The following is a 25,213-nucleotide window of genomic DNA, read 5'->3' as shown; positions in this document are numbered from 1 at the left end:
GTTTCTTCATTGTACAGTTAGGTTTAAATCTGGTTTGTCTTTCAGGTAATCCTTCTGTACAGAAGTCGAGAACTGCTGTGTTTAGGAGAACTGTTATGAATTTTTATTAAATTTTCTTGTCACAACAGGATAATTATATAATTACCTTGATTTAACAACTTTTTTTCCTTGTGATAATGACATAATGTTATGGTTAAACAAAGTTTGATTTCTCGTAACAAGAACAATTTTTGTCAGAATCCAAACAACTGTCTCAGCTTCAGTTGGTCACAACTAATGCCCTATACTTAAAATTTTGTGTAATAAAAAACATGATTTCTTTCTTTATTTTTTTTTACAATGCTTTCATAGTCAATATAGGCTGACCCCCACTTCTCATGACAGAGCAGTCGATGTCAGGTCCAAAATTAAAGTTTTTTTCATCTGTCTTGTTCTGAATTCCTGGAACACGCCAGTCTAATAGACGGTTCATGTCTGTTGGACATATTGCGTTTGATACTTTGTTCTGCTTCGTTAATGTAAAACGCCCCTAGGACGGTGATGGTGTCATTCTGTCAGAATGTGTAGTTGTGCGAGTTGCACTATATCTCAAAAATACAAGCATATCGAAAAGTGCCTGGGTGTTGGAATTCTGTCCTGGGCGTTTGTTTCACAGCAGTAGACATCCCTAGCCAACCGAACCACTTCACTCCTCAAGAAAAGTCATTAAGTTTGTTCCTATGACGGTGTCATCACTTATCATGCCAGCCTTCGATATCCTTCTGACCCCCTTAAGTCATTACCGATCCTGCAAATGTGCTGCCTCACATCTCACCTCACCTCACTGATAGAGCAGAGGAGTGTAGAATTTTGATATCTCTGGCAAAGGCATGTATGATGATGAACTGATGGTTTTGGAGTTAGCTATTTAATGAGGATGGTAATTACAATGACAATTTAATAAGAGAGAACTCCTATTTATTGTAGTGAGGTAACCTGACAAAGGGGAACAGTGTAAGCTGTGTAAGATGTGTATTTGTAATGCCTGTGATTGCTTGTTTTTTACCTGCTTGTCCTTGTGTACCGTTAGTGGATGTTTTTATTGAATGTTACTAGTCAGCTAGTAAAAGATGAGCTAATATATGTGCCACAGATGAAGCATGAGTGAAATTACTAATAGCGCTCAACTGACACAAGTTTGACTTCAGTGCTCTGCCTGAATAATTTCAATGCTCTAATAAAAGTCCTGGTAATAAGCCAGATGTGACCAATATAAATTAGATAAATTTCTCTTACTCTTTTTGATCAGCTTGTGGATAAAGTATCAGAGCATGTGTTATTCCAAATCCTTGTAAAAGGGCAGTCTTCTTTTGATTTGTGATGATTAAGTTGCATCACTCAATATTATTTAGCATCTTCCTACCTGCTTATTTTTTTGCCCCTTCCACTGCTAGCTTTTCTAACGGTTCACAAACTTTGCTCAGTGCCTCTTTCACTCATGTCTTCCCAACTTCTAGCAGACATCAATCTTTACGCTTTTCGTCTCTCCGTCTTCACTACTCTGTATTTTCGCCCTGCCTGCAACCCCAAAATAAACCCAAACAGATTTATCAAAGGAGCCATGGATTAGGTGTTAAATGCTGGATGTGCTGAATAAAGAGCTTTGAAGTCTATAGGGCTTTGAGGCAAAAATGTCACTATTGGAATCCAACTCTAATTTTCACTCCTTCACCCAAACCTCACCTCTGCACCTGTAGATCAGGCATACATAGTGCTGTAGGTTACCCTGTCTGCTGCTTATTGTCATAGTGTTTCCATTCTGTCATTTAACAGTGTGAGAAGGTATGTGGAGCTCGTGTGGGTATATGTGTGTTGTAGAGATCAATAAAAATAAAGATGGCTCAGGTTTTTAGAAGCTATGAATGAAAACATAAAGGAAAAGTTGTTGAGAATGAAGGAGGGCTTGTGGAAAACATGACATTCTTCATCTGTCTTCCAGAAGACTCCAAATACTATAACTTAAAGTGAGCGTAGGCAAAAAGTATCTAAGTATTTACTGTGATAAATGGTTAATTTTTTTCATTTTTAGTATTTGCTGTTTCACAATAACACATGGGTAACATGAAGGGAGGCTTAGAATCCAGTGATTGGAGGAGGAGGGAAAAGCTTGAAATCAGGAGAGATGGCCCTGCCTGGTGTAACAGCACATTCCAACTTGCTTTGATACAATCCACTGAATGAACTGTTCTCATTTCCATAAGCATGGTGAGGCTGGTTAATAAGCGATTGGTATTCTCCTCCTGGCCCAGCTCTTCGATAAGCCCCGCTCACACCCAGCTAGAGCCCTCAGCATGATCTCATTTCCTCTCTCCCCTCCACCACAAACAAACACCGTCAAAGGCCCAATTGTTCTGCTTCTCTGAGCATTGTTGGTGGAACTGCTGTTGTTTCTCAGTTTGCACAAAAACAAACCACAATGATGCATGCACACACAAACCCATGCGACAATCAGCTCTGGGTTCCGAGGGTGTCGGCAAGAGTTCACTCCATGTATTCTGGTTTCACACACTTTTTCGTTCATAAACACACAGACGTAGATATTCTCACATCCTAACCCGCCTGTGGAGTAGCGATAACTAGAGCTAAACAAAGGCCCTTTAATGTCAGTGTAAGCCCCTGTCCTGAAGGGGGCTTTGTGTGTATGTGAAAGTGTGTACTTGCCTGTCTGTCCTCCCGTGTTTGCACACAGTGTTTGTACATACTGTATTTATTTCTCTTTATTTGTGTTTGTTTGAAGGAATTTGACAAAACTGAGATACAATTAGGCTGAATGAAAGAGAAGAGTGATGAAAATAAGTTTGTCCACCAAAGGTCCCAGTGCCTCAAACCAACTAATTCTGTAAATGAGCAGAGGGAAATGGGAAAGCAAATATAAAGAAAAAGACACAGCTGGGAGTTTTCAAGCCAGCAAAACACAGCTATGCAAGTATTTTGTTCACCAGAATAATGTTGACAGTGCTTTTTGCAAAATGTTAAGGGCTGTTAAGCAGACTTTTGTGCAACTGGTTTTCTCAACCCTAGAATGACCTTTTATCAGTTTGTAGACATGTGGGATCGGGCAACAGTAGGGAACATAGAGACATTAATATAAATATAGTAATGTTACCTTGCACTTTTTTTGTTGTTGTTTAAAAGCATGTAAAATTTAAAAGTTTAAATTGCTTCATTGGCTCTTGGTGGGTGCAAATCTATAAAACAACCAAAAAGCAAGCTAGTTCCATGATTGATTGATTGATTATTTATTTTAAAGACCTTGGTCTGGGCAGCCAGTGAAGTTGATCTAACAGCATCAATATAGAGGATGGAAATGAGCTTATTTTAGAAGGTGTGGAGGAGGGTATAGAGTTTAGCAAGAGAAGGTGAAGAGAGGATAGTGTATTTGGCAGTGAGGGCACTGTATCCATCCTATTCCTCTGGCTGTACTGAGTGGAGTTCCTGGCAGGCTCAATGGCCCTGCACCCTTCTGATAACTCCCCAGCTTGGCTTCCCATTGTCTCTACATTCCAGTGGCTTAAAATGGAGGTCGCCATTTCCAACAGCATATTAATGTCCATGAGAAAAATGTCAAAACCTCATTGAAGAGCAGGAAACCCGGAAATGGAGATTCATTCAGCGCAGCTAAAACACTGAGCATTATTCTATCACAGAGACAATTTTGGCTTCATTTTTGTTTACAGTAGAGTTGCACTGAGTTGCAAGGTTTTATTAGTTGTGGTTGTTTTATTTCTTGATAAATCGCCATATTTTAATGAAAAGAAATCTCAGGATTTGGTGTGATGTTTAGATGGTAGTGATTAACTTTTCGTTTCACAAGTGGTGCGTGACAGTGAAACTGCCAGACATCCCCCTGCCCACATGCCTCTGTTATCATTAAAACAAAAATTACACACACACACACACACTCTCTTTCTCTCACTCCCTCATTCACAAATCTTTCTAAACCTTTATTTCTGAGCACACTCTCAGATGAAATCAAGTTCCACAACTAGAGTGGGAAAAGTTAGTATTGTTTGCTGCGTTGTCCATATTTGCTAATAATAGCTGTCCCAGTATTGGGAAAAACAAGATGTCCCTGACTTTTTCCTCTCTGCTTGTGTGTCATCATTTCGCTAACCCTTTCTCTAACCCTTTTTTTCCTGAGTGTTCCATCAAACCCCTGCTCACTGTCAAGTTCAATTGTCATGTTGTCTACAGAAAACACTTGTCACTGTCAGAATAAGAGTGGTATTAGCAACAATGCAAGAGAAGGGCCGAAAATAAAGTATTAAATGCTCTTTCTTTATCATTATGTTATTTGTCAACTAGTGACCATCAGAGGTTTTGAGTCAAATGTGTGTATTAGTTTTTTCAACTTCTCTAGTCTTGATATTTTGTACTTGCTCTGTAAAATTTCTACTGTATGTTTTTAATATATAATTATGGTGTGCAAATGTGATGGGATTTGAACTGATAAAAGTTAGTGTTGAGCTGTGGGGTATGTCACGTCCTGTCTGCAACAAAAATTGGATATATGGTTGGATAGCATTTTATCCAAGCTAAATCTGGTTCCAAATCTGCTGATTGGGACGGATTCCTCTTGAATTCCTTAACAAATCTTGTATTTAACTTATTTGCTTTGGAATGATACAGTAACAAAGAAATCAACAAAACATATTATATAGTAATTAACATAATTTAATAGGTAATATAATTAGTTAATTAATAAAGATTAAGAAACTGCTAGATTAGTGAAAACAATGGGGAAGTAACTGTTACACCAATACTAGGGGTGGCCAATTCTGGTCCTCGGGAGCCAAAACCCTGCTTGTTTTCCATCGACCCACTACTGTTTACCTAGTTCCAGTGTGTTAATCTAATCAGAACCTGGGAGAAAAGGTTGGGCGGAGATAGTTGGGAAAACAAGCAGAGCTTCAGCTGCTAAGGACCACAGACATATTGGCCCTGAGGACAACGCTTGGGGCAGAGACCCTAAAATTAGTGCAGGAATATAAAAGGACTGAGAGGAAAATTGTAATTTTTTGGCTGTAATTTATTTAACACTAGGCAAGAAAAGGTGTTTTAGGACGGTTTTGACTCTTGTGGACTGACTTTAACTTGCTTATTATTAAGGTGGAAATTGGGGGAGCTTTGTCTGACTTTAAATTCGCTGCATGATACCATTTATTTATTTATTGTTTCATTTTGCTTATAAGCAAGAAAATGGCGACAGGGCTGTAGACTGAACCAAGACTGTTTACATGCTTTGTCAATGCACTACAGTTTGGTTAGATGACAGCTAACATGCTAATGGTGACATCATCAACTACCATATCATTAAGCAAGGGCACAGCCACTGTCTAACCTTAAACCTTGTATCGTTTATCCACCTGAAGTGTGAGCTGCCTAAATTGGGACATCCAGCTTCCAGCATGTATTTTATTACTGCCCTGTGACATTTGTTTGTTGCTGATGACTGTAGTGTCACAAGGAATGAACCTGGGTATTTTATCAACTAGGAGCCACATCCAAAGTGGAACTGGCTGTAAATATGTAAATAGAGAATTTATTTTTTATGTTTTATCTTTGTAAAGTTTGTGTCTGCCATGGCCTCAGGTTTTTGTCAAATGTGGTACTGCAGTTAGTAACAACAATACACATTGTAGCCTCTGTTTAATAGATTGGAAGTCGTGTGTAGATTTTTTTTTGTTTAGGCCTTCTATCACCAATTTCCAGAGCTTAGGGTTCAACCTCATCTTCACCACGTACTGTGATGCAGAGAGACAGTTCTCTCATGTGCTCCCTGAGGCTCTTTGTGTGTATGTGTGTTTGTTTGCATGCATGTTAAAAACAGGCCAGTCTGCATTGTTGGTGGCTGACCTCTGAGAACAGGTGCCCCTACGCCCTTCAGTAGGCACATGCACTCTCACAAATAAGCCCCACACCAGTTTTTCTGATTAGAGTTAACCAAACACAGTGTTGTCTTGTGACAGAAGGACACACATGAACTCTGTGTAGCCGCATGCTATGATCATCCACCGGGGCTTTAGCATCTCTTCAGCCACTGGGTGCATTTTTTCTGCCAGGGATAGACAAGCTACTGATGCAGGCAAGCTTAGTGACAGGGATGAGGATAACAACAGCCTGGAGTTTTTGACTGTCCTCACCAGTGGTGGTTTATGTTGTTTAGGGGAAATGCACAAACATCTTGTTAAATTTATAATTTCTCTTTAATTAAATGTGACTACTCCAATGGCCTTTTAGGTTTTGCAGAGGCACTGGTGCAGTGGACTGGATAAGCAGATGTGACTGCATTTAAGTATTTTATGCCACGGTTTGACGGGTCATTGTAACAGCTGAAGAGATGAGCAGTTTTGCAGCTCATTATCAAGAAAAACTTTTACTATGTCAGTGAGCATTTGAAGATTTTAGGTTTGTAAATTTTGCTTAAGTGAAGTATTTCATTTTGTTAGTGTCAGATTTCTTACTCACTGTGCTCTCCACCAGCCAATGTGTGAACCGTTTAAAAACAGGTGATTTGTTTACCTCTTTATGCAGCACTGTGCTCCCCCTCACCCCAGCTCTCCTTTTTTTCTTTGTTTTTATTTCGGCTGACAATTGTGTTGGATTATTTCAACACATTTTTTTCTTTATCCCGATCTTAGATAGTTTCAATTGTAGAGGATTACATTGAAAAATATGTTTCCTTTTGGTAAGAAGCTCCAAAGCCACTCACCAGTGAAAGAGAACCTTGATAAGAAAATTTTAAGCACGCAACCTCACCTAATAACTCACCCCCTTCTCATCACCCTCTCAACTCCATTCCCCCTCAAACTAATTTTCAGTACATCAAATTGTATTTTCTGCTCAGGACTGTTTTAAATCTCAATTATGAATTATGGGTGGGGAAAGCCAACCCCAACATGACCTGTGGTTAAAAATCAAGCCATATTTAAATATATTTTATGAACTCGCTTTTTTCCAGTAGTGCAGCCCCCATTGGGAGGAGAAAAAAAAACAAACACTTACGCATATTGTGCAGTGTTGCAGGTTACAAGTGAAACACTCTTTACAGGAGACAGTATCCCTGGTAGGGAACCAGATATATTAGATTTGGTGTGGTATCTGCAGGTGTGTCAGCAGAGGTGGAGTATCACAAAGCTGAGGTCATGCTCTTTGAAAACAGCTCTATGTGTATGTATACATAATACTGCATGATGTTCGCCATTCTCCACTGTGGTTTGATTTTATATTTTGGTGTCCTGATATAAAGTGAATGTAACTGTCCTTATTTCTCATACCAGTTTATTTCTCTATGTATCTGCAGTATAACTTTGTGGGGAGAATTCTTGGCCCTCGGGGACTCACAGCCAAACAGTTGGAAGCAGAGACCGGATGCAAAATCATGGTGCGAGGCAAGAGCTCCATGAGAGACAAGAAAAAGGTAAGCTCATCAGCGTGCCGAGTGTGTTGAATCTCTTGATAAATGTTTCTCACTTGATTCCACTCTCAAGTTAAAAAAAGATTTAGCAATAATTTGAAAAAAGCTAAGCACACTAGAACTACTGGTTTCTCTAAAAGTATTTGTCATATGTTTTTGAAATATTACAGAGAATTTGCAGGGACTGCTGTCACTCAGAAATGCCCCACTAGCTCTGTAGGGTCACACATGACACACAATCAGCGCGTGCATGGTGGCTGCATTCTGACATCTGATAGGGCTGTTTGCAATAAGCTGCACAGTGGAAAGTACAGAAGGCAGTAGTTAAGCAGATGACCAAGGCCATGGGCAGCCTCTATTTCTGGACCTACTGAGCTGGTGCTAGATACATAAAAGGATAATGTTGTTTCTCTAAATGTCCTGTGACAGTGGGAGAATTTATGCAAAAAACTATTCTTTTGTTTGTTTCACCTAAAATTATCCATATGCACAATGTTTTGCCTTGGCCAGTGCTATTACAACATTTAAAATTCCAGATTGACTGATTGATAATGTTGGTGAAAGGCTGTCAGATCATGTTTATTTGTGATCTGTTGCAGTACTAGTCAACCTTGCAGTAGTATGTCAAAGGTTATTTTTCAGCACACAAATAGAATTTTAATAGACCATATCATTAAGTCAAAGCAGATCACTAAATAAGCAATACCTAAACTAAATACTACAGCAAAAGCAACTTGAATGCATTCACAAAGAGTTCCAGAATATTTGTATTTTGATTGGTTATGTACTTAAAATAACTGTATGGATTAAAGTAGATATTTCAAAATTGTGATGTTTCAAACATCTGTATATGTTTCCCCCTGTGTTATAATGGCTGCTTTCAGCTGTTTTTCTCGTATTTGATTTCTTTAACTTTTAAAAAAATATCCTTTTCCTCCTCGCCTTTACCTCCCAGTTGCTCCTATTTGCCAGGCAGGGGTGCTATATTACAATGTATGTCCATAAGTCTGAAGAAGTTGCAATAGTGTAGAGAGTGTAGGTGATCCCATAGCATGAGTGCTATGGGATCACCTACACTTTCCCTCTCTCAAACACACACACTGTCCATAGTGCGTTGAAACTGAAACTGAATTCTTACACATAGATTTTGAGCTAATAATCATAATCTTAGAAGTTCCAATTTACTGCAGGGCTGATGTTTTCTTCCCCTTTACTTTATGACTCCTCTATTTGTATTTTAAGTTCTCTCTTCTCCCTTGGCATGCGCTCATTAGTATAGAGAAGATGAAGACACAGTGCTTTGGTTCTTTCTTTGGAATTACATATACATGCAAGTAGTTAAGTGTTAGTGAACACAATGAAGCATGTACTACCTCATACACACTCATTTTAGTGTGAAAAGTGTCTCATTTTATCAATCTATTTTTGACTGCCTTTATAAATTAAATCGTAAATCTTAATGACATGTGGCAGTTTGTTTTTCTGTGTAGCATTGTGAAAGATGTCAGAAGCCCTGCACATTTACTATGATAACAAAGCCCAATACAGCTACACAAGGATACAGACAAGCAGAATAATTTCTTTACAATATACAAGGTCATCATTAAGAGTGTCCTCACCACATCGATCACTGTGTGGTATTCACTACATCAAACAAGCTTGTTGTGCAGGCAGCAAACTGGATCACTGGACAGGGGCAGGTGACCATATAAGAATTGCACAATGCTGGAGCTAAAAAAAGGGGTGAGAAGGATAGTGTTAGATCACACACACCCTACTGCTGTTTGAGGAAACTCTTGTCTTGGCTACTGGTTCTACTTCAACAGGACCACAACATAACATATTTTTAATTTGCCTTCACTTTTATATTTATGATTCAGTTTCCCATTAAGCAATTCTGATTTTAAATTGTTGTTTCAGCTTTCTACACTTTTTTAATAATCCCTTAACAATATTATATTTTATCCCTTCACATTTCTTTCCCTTATATGAGAGAACAGCAGCATCTGGTTTAGATATTTACAGTAATGTAGGATTAAGAAGGGGAAATCCAATCATTTGCAGTCTACTGTCAAATCACAAGAATCATTATCAGGTTATCTTGCTGTTCCCCTAAAGCTTTTTGATGACCCGGGTGTGTTGCAACTGTGGCTCAGCCCCAGACAAAGCCACAGCTGTAGCCCCCAGTCACTGTATTCTCAACCTCAGTATTTTCAGCTTGATGCCCTATGGCAGGAGAGGAAGCCGCGGCAGCAGCTTAGCCAGTGTGTTTATTCAGGATCCATTAGCGGCAGCGTTTTTATGCTCTCAATAATTCAGCTCGTTGCTCCCTCCTGGGCCTCTCTGCCTGACGGGGAGTCAGCTCACTGGAGCTACGCAGTGGGAGAGAGTCAAGCAGAGATGGAAGGAAAGAAAGAGAATAAAATAAAGAACAATAGCGAGAGGAGAACAGCAAATCAAGTAGAAAATGAGGAGGAAAGAAGCAGGTTTAAAGAAAAAAAAAAGGTAATTCAGCAGGGTTAAATATATTTTTTGTAATTAGGATGTACTGCTCCCCTTTTCATATCCAATCCATTTCATCTTTTGCTAGGGAGCACCTACAGATACGGAGTTTACCTCTTCTATGTTCAAATGATGACAATTACATGTTTGGTGAATTTCAAAAGTAGATGCATATTCCAATGAAGGTTTATAATCACTTTATAATCAGACTGTTCTTCAAACTTTTCAGTAAAAAATTGCCCATCTCTCTCTCTTGATAGATAGATAGATTGGGAGAAATTATGTGTCATTCTGGAGCCTCATTCCAATCCAACCTTCCAATGGGGCAGCTTGGGTCTGCCTGTTTTTTTTGCTTTTAAAGTAATGCTTAATGCAAAACAATAGTAATTAAATAACAGGTACCTTTTATATTGACTGCTGTGCAAGTAGAGTTTTGTTCTCTTTTACAAAAAAATCCTCTAACTCTGTTTTGGCAACCACACAGTTTGAGATTAGGTTTAGTACCATAGGCATCTGTTTTAGGCTAAACTGCTGTGTTTGAGTTGGCACTAACAGATGCTGAACAACAGCTACGTTTACGGAATTTACTGCAAATATGTTGGAGGAGATGGTCTGTACCACTGATCGAGGCAGAAGGATCGAGTTGACCAATTGCAGTTGTTGCAGTTTGCATCGCCACAATATGCAGTTACACTTCTGGGGAGATGCACATCAGGCTACAACATAGAGGTCTACCTCTGGTCTGCAGCTATGCAGTACCTATGCAAGACTTACAGTATAGATTTGCCATTTAACCTCAGTCGCACAAATTCCAGTTGGGGACATGTATTGTGATCAGAGCAATGCGCAGGGAGTGAGTAGTTTTACTAATGTGTTTTGAGGTTCACAAAGTACCAGGACAAAGCTATTGAGCCAAATAGTTCAAAATCCTATTGAGGCAGCTGTGTAAGTAGGACTGACCTTCAGCTACAACACCAAGGATAGAAATTGTTTTCTGCAAATGTGCACCATTTTGTGCCCTTGAATAATACAAGAATATCCCTTCCAGCTTCAGTGGTGTACCTAACCCTTTAGTAAAAAGTAACTTGTACTAGCTAAAATTGGAGGGAGAGTTAGAAGAAAATCTTGTTATTTTAAAACCTTTTTTTCATGAGGAATCATTGATTTTTTTCATTGAAACGCTAAGTATTGAGCTGTAGCTGAGGGATCTGAAAGCAGGAAACAGGTGTTGTAAAGACAAGTAGGACAACATAGCTAAGAAGTACAGTTGCCCTCTTGTCCAATTCTTTAATGTTGCATTTAGATGCACTGTCGGTGCTACCAAAACTGGTTACCCTCTGGTAGGTGGTTATTACCATTTAATGTCAGCCAGCATGGAAGTTCTCTTCAAAGGTCTTCCCAGTATTCCCTTCAGAGCTCGCCTCCCCGCCTCACTCTTTTCTCACCCTACCCTCCCATCAGGCCTCCCCCTCCTTCTTTCCTCCTGTTTGTCATGCTGTCACTTTCTCTGAGGACACTCAGTGACCTTGTTCACAGGCACTCATGCTTGTGTGTGTGTGACGTGTTTGTGTTTGCACTTGCACTTATTTCCCTTTCCCAGAACTCTTTGACACATCAGAATATGCCAGAGCACTGACATGCACACTCACACAAGATCCACCAGTGTTGTTGGATCCAACTTGAGCAACAGTCTATCCCATTTATTACTACTACGTGTCAATACAATGCCCTATATGTAGAGGTAGCCGTCATAGCCTGTCTGTGTCCCCTCTAGAAAATGCTGAGTCACCTTCAAGTCCCCATGTTCCCTAATAGGCCATAAGCAAACAGTCATGGTAAAATAATGGCCTGACTGCTGAAACTAGGCCCTCCCCAAGTGTGGATATGGGAAAAACGAGAGTAGAATATTGAAGTGTGTGTGTGTGTGTGTGTTTTCAAGAGCAGTGCCATGGCAACAGTTCTCTGTGGAGTAGAAAATAGGTAGGTGGCACTCAAGCTGTAAGCTCTGTGTGTTTGTGTGTGTGCGTGCATGTTCTCTCTCACTTCATGATACTCATTGAGGATATTGAAATCATGTCAGGTGGACCCCTGCAGTGCCATGCAATGCATTGTTTGAAATTAGACACCCTTACAACGTCTTGCTACTCACAAATGAGCAGTGATCTGAAGTTGAAGAGGTTTGTTTGGGTGCGGGTACAGCAAAACGTTCATCAACAGTCTGTACAAACCTACACTAACAGCAGGAGGGGAAGAAGCTGGGATGCAGTTCACTGCTTTAGACCCTGACCTCCTTTGGAAAAGAAAATTTTGATTTTGAAATATTTTTGACTTGCAATTATTCTCTCTTTCCAGTTTTGTCTTCATTAAATCAGCCAGACATTAACAATGTAATACTATGATCCTTTTTATTGTGGTGTAACACATCAGAGAATCAGAGGTTGTCTTTTTCAGACCGCCTAAACCTCAACTTCTCACCTCAAGGGGAAGTAGTCAGCTTTTAAACCACTGACTTTCATGGTTGTACACTGACATGTGATACAACCTCAAAAGCTTTTTAGAGCTCTTTCAGTGTCTGCTTGTTGTATTTGCTATTAGTGGGCCAACTGGAAAAGGGAGGAAATTATCTAAATAGAGAAGCATATTTTTAAAAAATGTGTGAAAATGTGAGGCCATTCCATGTTTTCTCTACATATTTTACCATTTCACAAAAGTCAGGTGTGACTTGACTTTTCAGGGAGGCATCTGAAAATGTAGGTGCTGCACACCCTTTCCCAACCTCAGCCTCGCCATTTTAGATCTTGAAACTGCGTCCTTTTTAACTGTGTTGAAAGGATATCAAGCAGTGCTGCCTGCTTTTGAATACCACCCATTTTGCCTCTCAGGCACCACTAGTGCTACAATTTGGCACCCTCTGAGTGCTTTTGGTGCTGCCTTTTCAGAAGGGAAAATGACTCCCTCAGAGACCCGTTGTTTCTTAGATAGTATTGTCCACAGAAGAACAGTTTACATAGGTACTTTTTTGTGTATCCTGAAACACAATCCAGTAGTCTTGTATCCCCAAATTTTAATTGCATTCCTACTAGTTGAGTTGATGTGAATTGGAAATCCCAATCTATCTCTGATCATTCCATCCATCCTTCACAGCTATTAATTGCTGCAGGGCTCCCTGTCGTCTTTGTCTCTGTGAAGCAAGGGATCTATTAAAGAACGGTGTCCTTTCAAAGTTAAAGCTAAATAGCTGACTAAAGGGCTGCTTCTGTCATTCTGCTTCTCTTGACAGAGTCCATCGTCCTCTGTGTGTGCCTACCTCTCCCCTCCTTTTCTTCTGATATGCTGAGTTACTACATTGGTGCTGCAGCACAACCACAATGTCAAATACACTCACCATCTCTCTCCATCTCCCTCTATCTTTTTCCAGGAGGAGCAGAACAGAGGAAAGCCAAACTGGGAACACCTAAACGAAGACCTTCACGTCCTAATTACAGTGGAAGACACACAGGCCAGAGCTGAGATTAAGATGAGGAGAGCGGTAGAGGAAGTCAAGAAGCTCCTCGTACCTGCTGTGAGTACATAATACAGATAAACTCATAGACACATAGCACACATGCAGTCACGGCACCCTATGCCTATGACCTAATAAGATATTTAGCGCTCTATAAATGTAAAGTTATTTTCGTTTCCGAGGAAGTGGACACAGAGGGCGTGTTTTAGCCCTAATTTAGTACTGCTAACAGAAGGCTTTCCATTGGTAACTTCATCTAAACAGGATAACAGGGCTACATATGGTGCACCACCTCTATCCCACTGTTAGCATCCTGTTTACTTCCATCTATAGACCAGGGGAACATGTTGACTATACCCCCAGTGGAGTGGAAAAACAGAGCTGACCTGCACATGCCTCCTGTCAGCGCCACATTATCTCTGGTTTCCTCCTGCCCTAGCTTCCTGATACATTGTGCCAATAGTGATTATATGCTGGTGATTTTGGCATATGATGCATGTTTTCTTTAACCGTGGTGACCAGGTGGACACTGCAACTAAAAGCCCAGATTTGCCGTCATGTGGCAATGCACAGGTCTTGGTGATCTGCAGCAATGGAACTAATTGATGCCAAGCATGTAAGGTTAAAAAGGTAATGCTGTGCCATGTGAAGATCAAGGTGTTAGGATGAGTTACTTCACATACTTGATAGTTTAAGACCTATGCTTTCTTTTTGCTTCACGTTTACATTTCTTTACTGTGATAGAAACAAATGCAGCAAGGCTAATGTTGCCCTACAAATAAATGTATTACGCTACAGGGCATCATAATTGTACACAGTCTACAGTGATTTAGGAATAAAAATAGAAAATAACTTTATTAGTGTATTATTTATTGCATTTGCAATCATGAACTGTAATTCTATGTCCACCTAATTTGATCTGCACAGATTAAAGATATTAAAGATGTAAGATCAGATACACTAGGTCTATCATTACAGGTAACCCTGTCTAGTATGATAGTTCTTCTCTGCCAGAGCAAGGCCTTGGCCCAGCCTGACAATGTAGAAAGCACTTCAGTTTATGTCCTCTTCAAGGATTGCTTGTCTCTATTCAACCTGCATGTCACTTCTTTGGCACTTGTTTTGTTTCTGAATGTGAAGTGTTTCAGATCTCTACAACCTGTATGTACACACAAAAGATGTGGATACACCCACACATGCACACTCGCATGCAAATATGCATGTACTCACACAGAGTTTGTGATAAAGCCGTCTCCGGTACCAAAAATGTTCTAAAGAGCGATGCAGAATGAGCCACTGTTAACACACATTTAGACCCTACAAAAACCCCTTTGGCGTCCTTTTTGCTCAGAGACAGCTCTGAGCATTTAACACTCATCTGAATGGAGTGCCACAAAAATATCTTCCTTACTTCTGTAAAAATTTCTTATGCATTTCACAGCTTGACAAGTACATTAGAGATGGTCTAGTAATTTAGTACCTAAACCGTTTAGTGTAATAAAGAGAAGCTTCCCTCTTCCCTCTCTTCTCACACAGAAGAAAGCAGTTTCTGAAATGTGTAAGTCTTGTGCGTAAAAAGTTTCATTTTAAACTTAATTTAAATAAGAGTTCTACAAAGATAATTAATGGCTCATTGCAGTCCACAGAAGGCCTCCTTTCATCAAGCAAACCATCCTTGTTTATTTAATGTGATGAATAGATATACTTGTGTTATGCGTATTTATCTGGGCCTATGATATACAGTATATACCTACAGTTATTGGTTCTTAATGTATGAAATGTCCCTGCCTTGTTTATATAGTCCTACTTAACATGTTCACAAAAATATTTAATTGAAAATATACTTCGGAGTACTTTTGGAGAATAAACTTTAAAATTAGAAATATATAAATAGTCATGAAAAATGTAGCTTTTGATATAATATTAAATGTATAAAATTCCCAACTCCCAACTCTACTAGAGGCCTGGGAAGTTGAGGATCCTGCACAGCATCTTAGCTGTTTCAGGAATGAACTCTTCTATACAGAGATCTCAGGTGTTGTTCTTGGAATCTGCTGCATGCTAGCATCACTAGCAAGACTACAGTATTATCCTATTACATATTGTAAACATAAAGAATAATACTAAGAGCAGCTGTGCAGCAGTAACAAGAAAGTAAGGTTTACCCGTAGTAATTGCATGTTGGGTTCTGACTACTTCTGAAACACAGGTGACCTACACGCTTTACTGTCCCTTAGTACACCAACACCACAGCATCACACAGTAGCAGCTGCTAACTAGTGACTATCATTACGGCAGCTATGGGAACACGGAGTTACTTTCTTTTTATGCAAAGGACACAGGTAAAGTGTCAAACAAAGATGTCTTGACACTCCTATATCACTGAGGTAACATGACCTTTCTTTGGTTTTATTTTGTCATCTTCACCTGCTGTAGCCGCCATTAGTCCAGCTTGTTGACTACCAAAGCCAACACATTTGCAGCCATCTCAAAGGAAATGATGACAGCTGACATTACTTTTGCAATTCCACAGAATTGCTTCTGCTGCTGCCATTTGAGGCACAACAGAGGAAGTAATAATTGATTAAGTAATGAAATGTATTCAATATATCACCCCTTATCATAAAAGTAACCTTGGTTTTTTTAAGGTTTCCGAAGGGGATCAAGGAACGAGAGGACCATTCTGCTTACATTATAAACCTGACATTACCACAGTTACCTGTCACCAGCCTAGGGTTTGAATAATTGTAGTGTCAATAGAAGTAATGTCATTTTGCTAAGTCCGTATAAAATTTGAGTAGTTCCTTCAGGTTTGTGACCTATTTTACCTCGAAAGGGACATTTCTTTCTTTATATCACTGCATTCATATCATGAGTTGGTGGGCAAAAGGGCTGTGTGGCAGTAATGCCTTTTTATCATCCTAAACTAATTTCAATTAAAGTATGGGCACACTGGATACACAGTGTTCTAATAAAGGGCATCTTCTCCCCCTTTGTCAGTGTAGAATGAATTTTATTAAATCACCAGGAAACAAAATTATTTCATGCTTTTATTTTCTTTTGAAGAGAAGGCATTACTTTTCAACGGAAAGAAACGAGCTACAGCAGTGAAACGGGTGGACCAAGTGATAAACAAGAGGTTTTATCTGTAAATCTGGTAATTAACTGTAGGCTTCATAATGATTATTTTGCTTTAAAATAATCTTCAAATTGACTCATAGGATTAGAAGCCAAAAGGTCATGGGAAAACCTATACTTAACAAGTTAAGCAAAATTCTCAGTCCCTATATTCTCTCTAGGTACTTTAAGTGTTTGACATGTTAGCAAGCATGTTAGTTCGTCAATGGCTGCTCCTTCTTAGACATTGATTGACAGTTAGAAGAGGGGACTGATGGGACTTGTAAAAGGTTCACATTTGTTCATCCATGCCCTCATTAGAGCTCTTTTGCTCCCTAGTCCTTGTGAACTATTCAACTCTCCATGAACTTGGAGCAGGGGATCAGCAAGATGAGAGAGACAGAGAGGAGGGTGAGAGAGATGGGTGGGAGAGCTTGATTGAGCTGCTCTTTCAAGTGTGGATTTACTCTACTGATCCTTCTCTAGTACACACACACACACACACACACACACACACACACACACACACACACACACACACACACACACACACACGCGCTTGCCCAGTAAAAGACTTCCACATGCATGCATATACACATACATGCTGAATGAAAAGCTCCACTCATCCATTGCGTTCTTGGTTATGCCCTCAAACAGAACTGGCAGCAGAGCTTACTGCACTTTAGGTAACCTTCATTCAGATACTTGTAGAGCTATATAAAGAAACCCTGACTGGCCCATTATACTTAATCTTTCTGTCTCTAGAAGGTCTAGAGAGAAGCAATGATTTACCTGTAGATGGCCAATTGTTAATGAGGCATAAATATCAGATTTACTGTATGTATATCATCTGATTCACCAGCATATAAGTTTCACACCCCCTTATCAAACAAAAATTGGACGGTGAGCACTTTAAGCATGTGTTGTCTTTTGCCAGATCCCTTTTAAATCATATCAATGCATTTATTTATACCTTTGTACTGTTGCTGTCAATGCTGGCATTGAATGCGGTGAAACATTTCTTAATGTTTCACTGCAAGTTGTAGCAGCAGTGTGAGTAATCAAATATTCAATTATTGGAATTTAAAAATTCGATACAAGAGAAGTTTTTTTTAATCATCACGACACTGTTTTTTTTTTTATTTCATCCATATTCTTGTGCATTATAGCACTGGGAAAGGGCTTATGGGGACTAAGTATGACTTGTTAAAAACACGTAATACAAACAGAATAGTAGAAATATTCCTAATGTTTCCAAAAACATTAGGCTTCTCTCGGACAATGTTTGCAGGTAATAATCTTCTGAAAAATCATTCAAATCACTTTAGTTGAAAAACATTTGGCAGTTTACTATGGGGGTTAATTCTACCAGTTTATGACGGTTTCTGTGCAGTTATTATTATGTGTTGAATATGAAATGTTCATAAAATATGTCACCTTTCAAGCCCCTTTCACACACGCACTGGAATCCTGATGTTCTTCAGTGAACAGAGGGACCCCCTAGTACAAAGTCCATATTATGCATGTCACACCTTGTGTGCAGAACACTGCTATGTCCGTAATTGTCTAGAGGATTTGAAGTGACCAAATGGGGGTGTTGACAACGTTTATAGCTTGACAGGTGAGGCGGTCAAGGGATAATTTTATTTTTAAATGTTTTTTTAACATGCACAGTTGCAATGTGACAGAACAGTTTTCCCTGCAGCCTCTCTATTGTGTTGTGCCTCCTGTGCGTGCTGACCGCGCACTGAAATCAAGCTTTTTTTCAAGTTTTTTTCCCCAGGCCATCACTCACTGTGTGCTACATGTGTGGAACACAACTTTGGACAATGTCTGGGGCTGATTTCTCCTGACATTGTCCGGAGTTTTATATATGAAACAGGCTTTAGTCAGAGATCTTGGATTTTTCAAAGTGACACTAAATTAGTCCTTACAAAATGTTGAGAACCACTGCTTTAGGTTATTTTACCTAATAGTTGGTAGGAGTGTTTAAACTGTCTTTTTGACCTTTACATTTTTTCTTGTTCATTTTCAAATTAATAGTGTTTTTTAAATGATCCATTTATTTCTGTCACAGTCCTCTAAATAGCGCTATAAAAATCCTAAGCAGTCTGAAATGTAAAAATGTAAGTATAAACACATTACCATGGAAATAAAATACAGGACAGAACCATGTGCTTTCTGAGACATTGAATTCTTATGCTCTTTTGTGATATAGTAGCTTATGCCAAATTTGTGAGGGTAAAAAAGTGAATTCTGGGCTCATATAATGAGCTCCTATAATGCACTCCAGTATGACTCCACTGGGGATTATCACAGCACACAGTTTATGATGTACTTGAGCCACATTATAAAATCCAGTGATAACATTTTTTTTTAGCTATATCATGCAGCTCTGTATTATTTATTGTATAAATGTTTTTTATTTTTGTGTTAAGCCATATTCTTTTGATATATTTTTAGTTTGTTTTGGTTTTCTTTTAATCTGCAGGAATTGCTAAATTTGAGTTTAGTAAATTGTTTTGTATTTAAGAACTGAAAACATTTTGCCACAGTATTAGTTGTGTGCGATGGGTTGGGGAAAAATGTTTTGAAACATGTCATCACAATGCTCTAAATCTTTGGCGTAGATGCGGCTGGCAGCCACTGCAAGGTACCTTCAGTACATTGAGAGGTTGCTTGCTAGCCTCCGCACACACACACACACACACACACACACACACACACACACACACACACACGTGCGCGCACACCATCTGAGAAGCAGGAAAGGTTAGGTTTGAAAGGAGAACTGCACACAGAGAAAGAAAGAGCTAGTTGGTGCTGGGGCACTTTGGCCCTGGAGAGCCAAGTGCATGTCTCACTGAATGAAACTGTCATTGCTGAGAACAAAGTGAGCATGGTAGCAGCCCAGGCAGACCAGCGGCCTCGGGCACTACTCTCCATTTGTAACATGGTGGGAAACTGGTCCTGCTGCCTGCCTCCAGCTCACCTCTCCGTCTTGTGCTCCTTTCTCCCTTCTGCTTCCTCTGCCTTTCTATGACCCTTATTAAAGTCCTGCTTTGTTGCTCCACTTTTTTTAAAAATGCTAATCAGTTGCCATGTTTTGCTCACCACTCTCCATTGTATTTATTTTAGGCAAAACTAAATTCCTTTTTTTGGATGAACCTGTGTTCCCCTGCGTTTTAGTCTGTGCCTCCCCTTAGCCTGAGTATCTCCTCACCTCTGTCTCTTTTTTCTCTCCTATTTCTCTCTTTTGTGGACCACGTTTGAGCAACAACATACAGTAGATGGTGTTTTTGTAAAAGGCAGACAGATGGACTTTAATGGAAGCCAAGTTTGGCAATCTGCGGGGTGTTGTGTCTGTACTCACCAGTATGCATCCGACTTGGCAGAGTGTTATAGTGGCAGCACCATCAGAGCCACTCGTACAGAAAAGGCACAGACAAGATGATGCCGAGCAACCAGAGCTAGATTTTAAACAGTTGAAGTCTGTTCTAGACAGCAGTATACTGACTTTGCTATCAATAAACAGCTCTTTTTTGGTTTTCTTTGCTTTTTTCTAACCCTCACTCTCCTCCTCTGTTTCTGTCAGCAGTGTATGACAAATTAGTACAAAACACCATCTGGCTGCATCCACTCATGTGTAACTCTCCAATTAATGATGTTTATTCTGTGTTAGGCCTACCTATCACTACCATTCTCTTATTTCCTCTTAATCTGTGTCCCCCTCTATGCATCCTCTATCAGTAATGCTGTTCAGTCATGTCTGTGAACAGAAGCTTACATTTAGCAGAGGGCCCAATTGATTGCCTGGGTGATAAATTTAACTGTGCTTGTTTTAAATGGCTAAGCGCTTCTGAAGCAAATACATGTGTTGTGTATACGATAGAGTACTTACTATTCAATTGCCACTTCATGGGTCATACGATATCAAACATTAAGTGTGTTTGCTTCTGGAATTTAAAAGAAACTCACTCTGACCACCTCCCTATGAGGACTTTTGGCTTTATATACTATGTCATTGCTTTAGGTGTCAAATAGTGATGCCGCGAGGTATGTACTCCGCTGACAGCCCTATGCGTCTCATACCGAAGCAAACGGGTACCTTTTTGTGTCAGTACGTTCCGTCTAAGGACTGGACAAAGCAATAGTTTTTGATATCACTGAAATAAAATTAGGCTTATTTGTCCCATGTACTGTTTAATTGTGTGTAAATCGAATTAATAACAAAAGTGGCTGTTTTTTTACTGTCAGCCAGCTCAAATAGGCTTATAGGACTTGCAGACAGGCAATAGATAGATAGATGTTTTTCTTTTTTGTCAACCTGGCAGCCTTACATTCCCTGCAGGCTTTTATTACCTTCATCAGGCTAATGGAGAAGTTGGATTGGATCATATTAACCTCCTGATCTCCACCTCCCAGGACACCCCAGTTACAACAGGATGGACTGCACTGTTCACTGCTCTCATTATATATATGTGCGTGTGTGTGTTTGAAAGACTGGTAGACCCATCCCACTTGCACGTAGACCCTGCATCTCCCACATGAATGTTAATCATCTTTTTAATTGGCTTCCTTGACATGGTGACCTCTACTTGAGAATCTTGTAATGCTGTTTTGTTCCTTTAACATTTATGTGGGTATGTGTAGCTTCCATTCATTCTCAAACAGTGGAGTCTGACGTTGACAGGGAGTAAGTGGGACCATTGACTCCTAGCCATCATTTTGTCCTTTTTTGTCATTACCCATTTTCACATCCTCAGACAATTTTCACTCAAGAAGCAAAAGGCTGGTAAAACTGTACCCTGCTAATACAGCTGAGACAGGTACCTCACAGAAACATTTAAACCCTGTAACCAGGAGAGCAACTGGTAACAGGGAGCAGCAAAAATCACCTCTGATTAATGATTTAGAGCGAAGTATGTAATTGGAATGGACAACTTAAACTGTTGAACCAAAGGAAACATGGCTTTTTGACACTTTTGCCAATAATAAGGACTACCTTATGTCATTTGATGGTTTGTGTGTTATAATTGACCATGATTGGCCACGTCAGCTGAAACAGTATTAACTCAAGCATGCACATTGACAGTGATACATCTGCTAAGAACAGCCACTTTTCATACCATCTAGCTGAGCTCCTATGTCAAGAAGCCTCTCTTGACTTGCTGTTTTAACACTAGAAATATCAAATGCTTTATTCCTCTGGCCTAACACAGAACACATTGAAACAGCACAGGCTGGGTTAAAAAATGCCCACATACAATACAAGCAGACACTGAAAAAACACACTAATTGGCAGACAAATCTGTAATATTTGGTCGAGTAAAGTGTTTTTTTTGGGGTGGGGGGGTGGGGGGGGGGTTATTTTCCTCTGTCTTTTTGTTTAATGGTCTTTGTTATTGAAGGAACAGTTCATTCACTGAAGGCCACCACTTTCTTTTAAGTAAAAACACACATTAACTACAGAACATTCCAGAGACGTCTGTCTGTGCTATATAAGTCACACAAAAAGCATTAGTCACTTATTTATCATAGAACATCACAAAGATGTTTTCTATAGATTGTGTGGAGGAGAAGTGCCAAAAAAAACTATTATTCTTACTTGTTTAGAGCAAATTTGAATGACACTGAAGTTCATTAACTCTTCAATTCAAGCTTGTTATTGCTGTAGTACATATGGCAACTATTGAGTTTTTTTTCTTTTTCTTTCCATGTGTACCAAGTTCCCCCTGTCATCCCAAACCTGACAGTAGTGACTTGGTCTGATCTTGGCCTGAGGGGTTCCTCCCCTACTATCCTTCCCCTCCTCATCTCCATCTGCCCAGCTCTCGTCATCTCAAGCTCCATGATTCTCCTGGGTGGCAGACAGGTGGATCTGACCCTAGAGAAACAGTACCCCTGTAGGGAACAACCTGCCAAAGCCTGGCAGCCTTCCCTGGCCTTGTCTTCCTCTTATTTTAATTTCCTGGCCCTACCACTGAAAGACAATTTTCAAGTAGTTTTTTTTTTTTTTCAGCCAGTCTTAATCTTGGAAAGACCACTCAGTCCCCTTAATTTATCTTAAAAACACTTTACAGTGGACATGGCCTGATAGAGCTGCACCCTTTTAAAATAAATTGAAATAAAAACTTTGAACAATTTCCAGAAGTAGGTTAGTATGTGTGTATACAGGGATACTTCTGCCTATCAGTTGTTGTGGGAGTTGTTCTGTTAATATTAGAACTAGGAAAGAATCATTTTGACATAGATTTCCTCTTTCATTGCTGTTCCCCTTGTCATTCGGAAGGCAGTGGTAAAAACACTAAGACAGGCAAAAGCTTTAGAGGAGACAGTTTCTGATTCAGAGAGATTGTTCACATTTTACTCAACTCACTGATGTGGACTATTGAGGAGAAATCACAAAAAAAAAAACAAGCACCGCTATGTACATTTTACAGATTGCTAAAGTACAGTAAATTATATGTATAACAGATCTAAATATTTTCCATCAAATGTAATAACACGTGTAACTCACAGTAACAAAACAAGTAAGCAGTTTATGGTCTGTGATGACTTTGTGCCTTTAGGTTGGGAAACTTGTGGTCCTGAATCCCATCTCGGTCTAAAACCGCATATATCAATTGCTCTCTTACTCTCTCTTGAGTCTTTACCTAGCTTAATTTTCCTTAAAAACACCATTCTTTTGCTAATCTATCTCTTTCATTTATTCCCAGCGACTTGGCCCTGTTCCTCCCTGTTTCTCATTAATTTAGATTTTTAAGGCAGCCATGATCCCCAGTGAAGGTGCATTGTACAAAGGCCCTCCGCACCACTTACAAAATTGCTTTGTTCACTTCTACTTTCCTGTTAATTTCAGCTCACACACATACACAGCCCGTTTAGTCCCTAACCACCCAGGACCCCCAAATCATTGTAAAATAACCTCTTTTCTAATCCCACCTGGCTGTGCTTGGTTTCTCCATGTTTTACGTAACAAGGCATACTTGAGACTTAGGGCAGACTCGGTTTTAATCTGCCCTGGTCCTCCAGTGGTGAGAAGAGGGACCCTGAAGGGTCCTGGCCAATCTCTCTGCCTCTCTTTGAAGGTCCCCTTAATCCCATTACAGAGATGGGAGTAAATGCATAAGTATGTGTATGTGTGTGGATGTTTTTAATGTGTGCATATGCCTGTAAATCAACTGTAGGCGTGCTGTGTAAAGGTCCCTGCCACTCCAATGGCACAATGTTAATCAGGACACACTCTCTCTTTGTCACTCTTTGTCTTATGTACACACACATGCACACAACATCCACCCGCACTACTTTGTGAACTTCCTTAGGGCTTTACCAAGGCCAAGCATCAACATCTGCAAAGAGGGATCTCACTCACTCACTCACTCACTCACTCACTCACTCACTCACTCACTCTCACACTCACACACACACACACACACACACACACACACACACACACACACACACACACACACACACACACACACACACACACAAATTGCTTTCATCTCTGACTCTCCAGTGACTGTGTCCCAGTGTTTAGGCAGAAAAATAGGATTGTGTAGAGCTCAGCGTTTAGAGAGCCCAAAGGCCGCCTGTCTAATTCAGCTGCTACAGTCTGTGATGCCTCACTTTGCCAGCTATCGCTCAAGTCATTTTAAACTCCATTCTCTCAGTCCCACCAGCCAACTTTGCACTGATGGCTTTCATTGACTCCTCCATCGTGTCTCAAGTATAGAGGGCTTACTTTTATTTGTTGTTGTTTTTTTTATGTTTTCTTTTTTTCTTTTTTTTTTGCAATATTTCACGTCATGCATGTATGTCTGGTTTTCTCATAATGATACTTGGATTATGTTCAGTTGGGCACAGATAAAAAACATCAAAAACTTCCTCTTCTCTTTAAAATTCCAATGATATTGTTTGCCAGAACAGCTACACATCTCTTAACACTATACTCAAAATTGGAATAGGCTATACATTTTGAAGGATGCTGTAGCTCAGTTGCTAAGGCAACTGTCCATGGACCACAGGGTCAGTGGATCAACTCCCAGTCCCTCCTGGCTAGGTGTCAAAATATGCTTGGACAAGACACTGAAACCCAAGTTGCTTCCAGTGGGTCATGAGCACTTAGCATGAGCGCTTTGGATAAAAGTGCTTTATAAGCAGACTTTTTACCATTTATACTACAGCTATGCCTTCTGCTTTACACGGAACTACTAGTAGGTTAGAATTTAACTAAACACAGAATTTTTTTCAAAAATGGTAGTTTAAAACTGATTTTGAGATGTGTCGATTCCACTTGTTATGCAAGAGGTATTTGGATCCCTGTTTCAGGAAAAACAACCAGTAATCATCTCTGAGTCAGGATCTTTGAATCTGATGCAAATCCCCTAGCAGTATTTAAAGCTCCCAAATCATCCCTAGTCAAATCCTTTCAAGATATTCCATGCTCAATTGGGTGGCATTAAGGGATCGCATAACCAGAACAATACACTGTCGGGCAGCCTAGTAGAATGAGGGATAAAGAACAAGGAGTAGAAGGAAATGGAAGGAGCAATGGAATATTAGTGGGCAAGGTAGAGATTCAATGTGCAAAAGGTGAATATGGGCTACGAATTAGAGGGGTAATTATTGAT

At 39.7% G+C, this 25,213-nt stretch overlaps 1 protein-coding gene across 6 annotated transcripts in view; it reads left to right on the top strand.

Annotated features, from left to right (window-relative positions):
- qkia (QKI, KH domain containing, RNA binding a) overlaps nt 1-25,213 on the top strand; it is a 75,522-nt gene that overhangs the window by 31,787 nt on the left and 18,522 nt on the right. For all 6 annotated transcript variants that reach the window (XM_067480735.1, XM_067480732.1, XM_067480733.1 and 3 more), the window contains exons 3-4: nt 7,343-7,459; nt 13,377-13,520. In XM_067480735.1, the coding sequence (XP_067336836.1) occupies nt 7,343-7,459; nt 13,377-13,520 (261 nt within the window). The remainder of the gene's footprint in view (nt 1-7,342; nt 7,460-13,376; nt 13,521-25,213) is intronic.

This window comes from Channa argus, chromosome 16 (genome assembly GCF_033026475.1).
Source record: "Channa argus isolate prfri chromosome 16, Channa argus male v1.0, whole genome shotgun sequence".
Classification (NCBI taxonomy): Eukaryota; Metazoa; Chordata; class Actinopteri; order Anabantiformes; family Channidae; genus Channa; species Channa argus.
The sequence above is the reverse complement of the archived record's forward strand: the minus strand, read 5'-3'. Positions and strand labels throughout refer to the sequence as shown.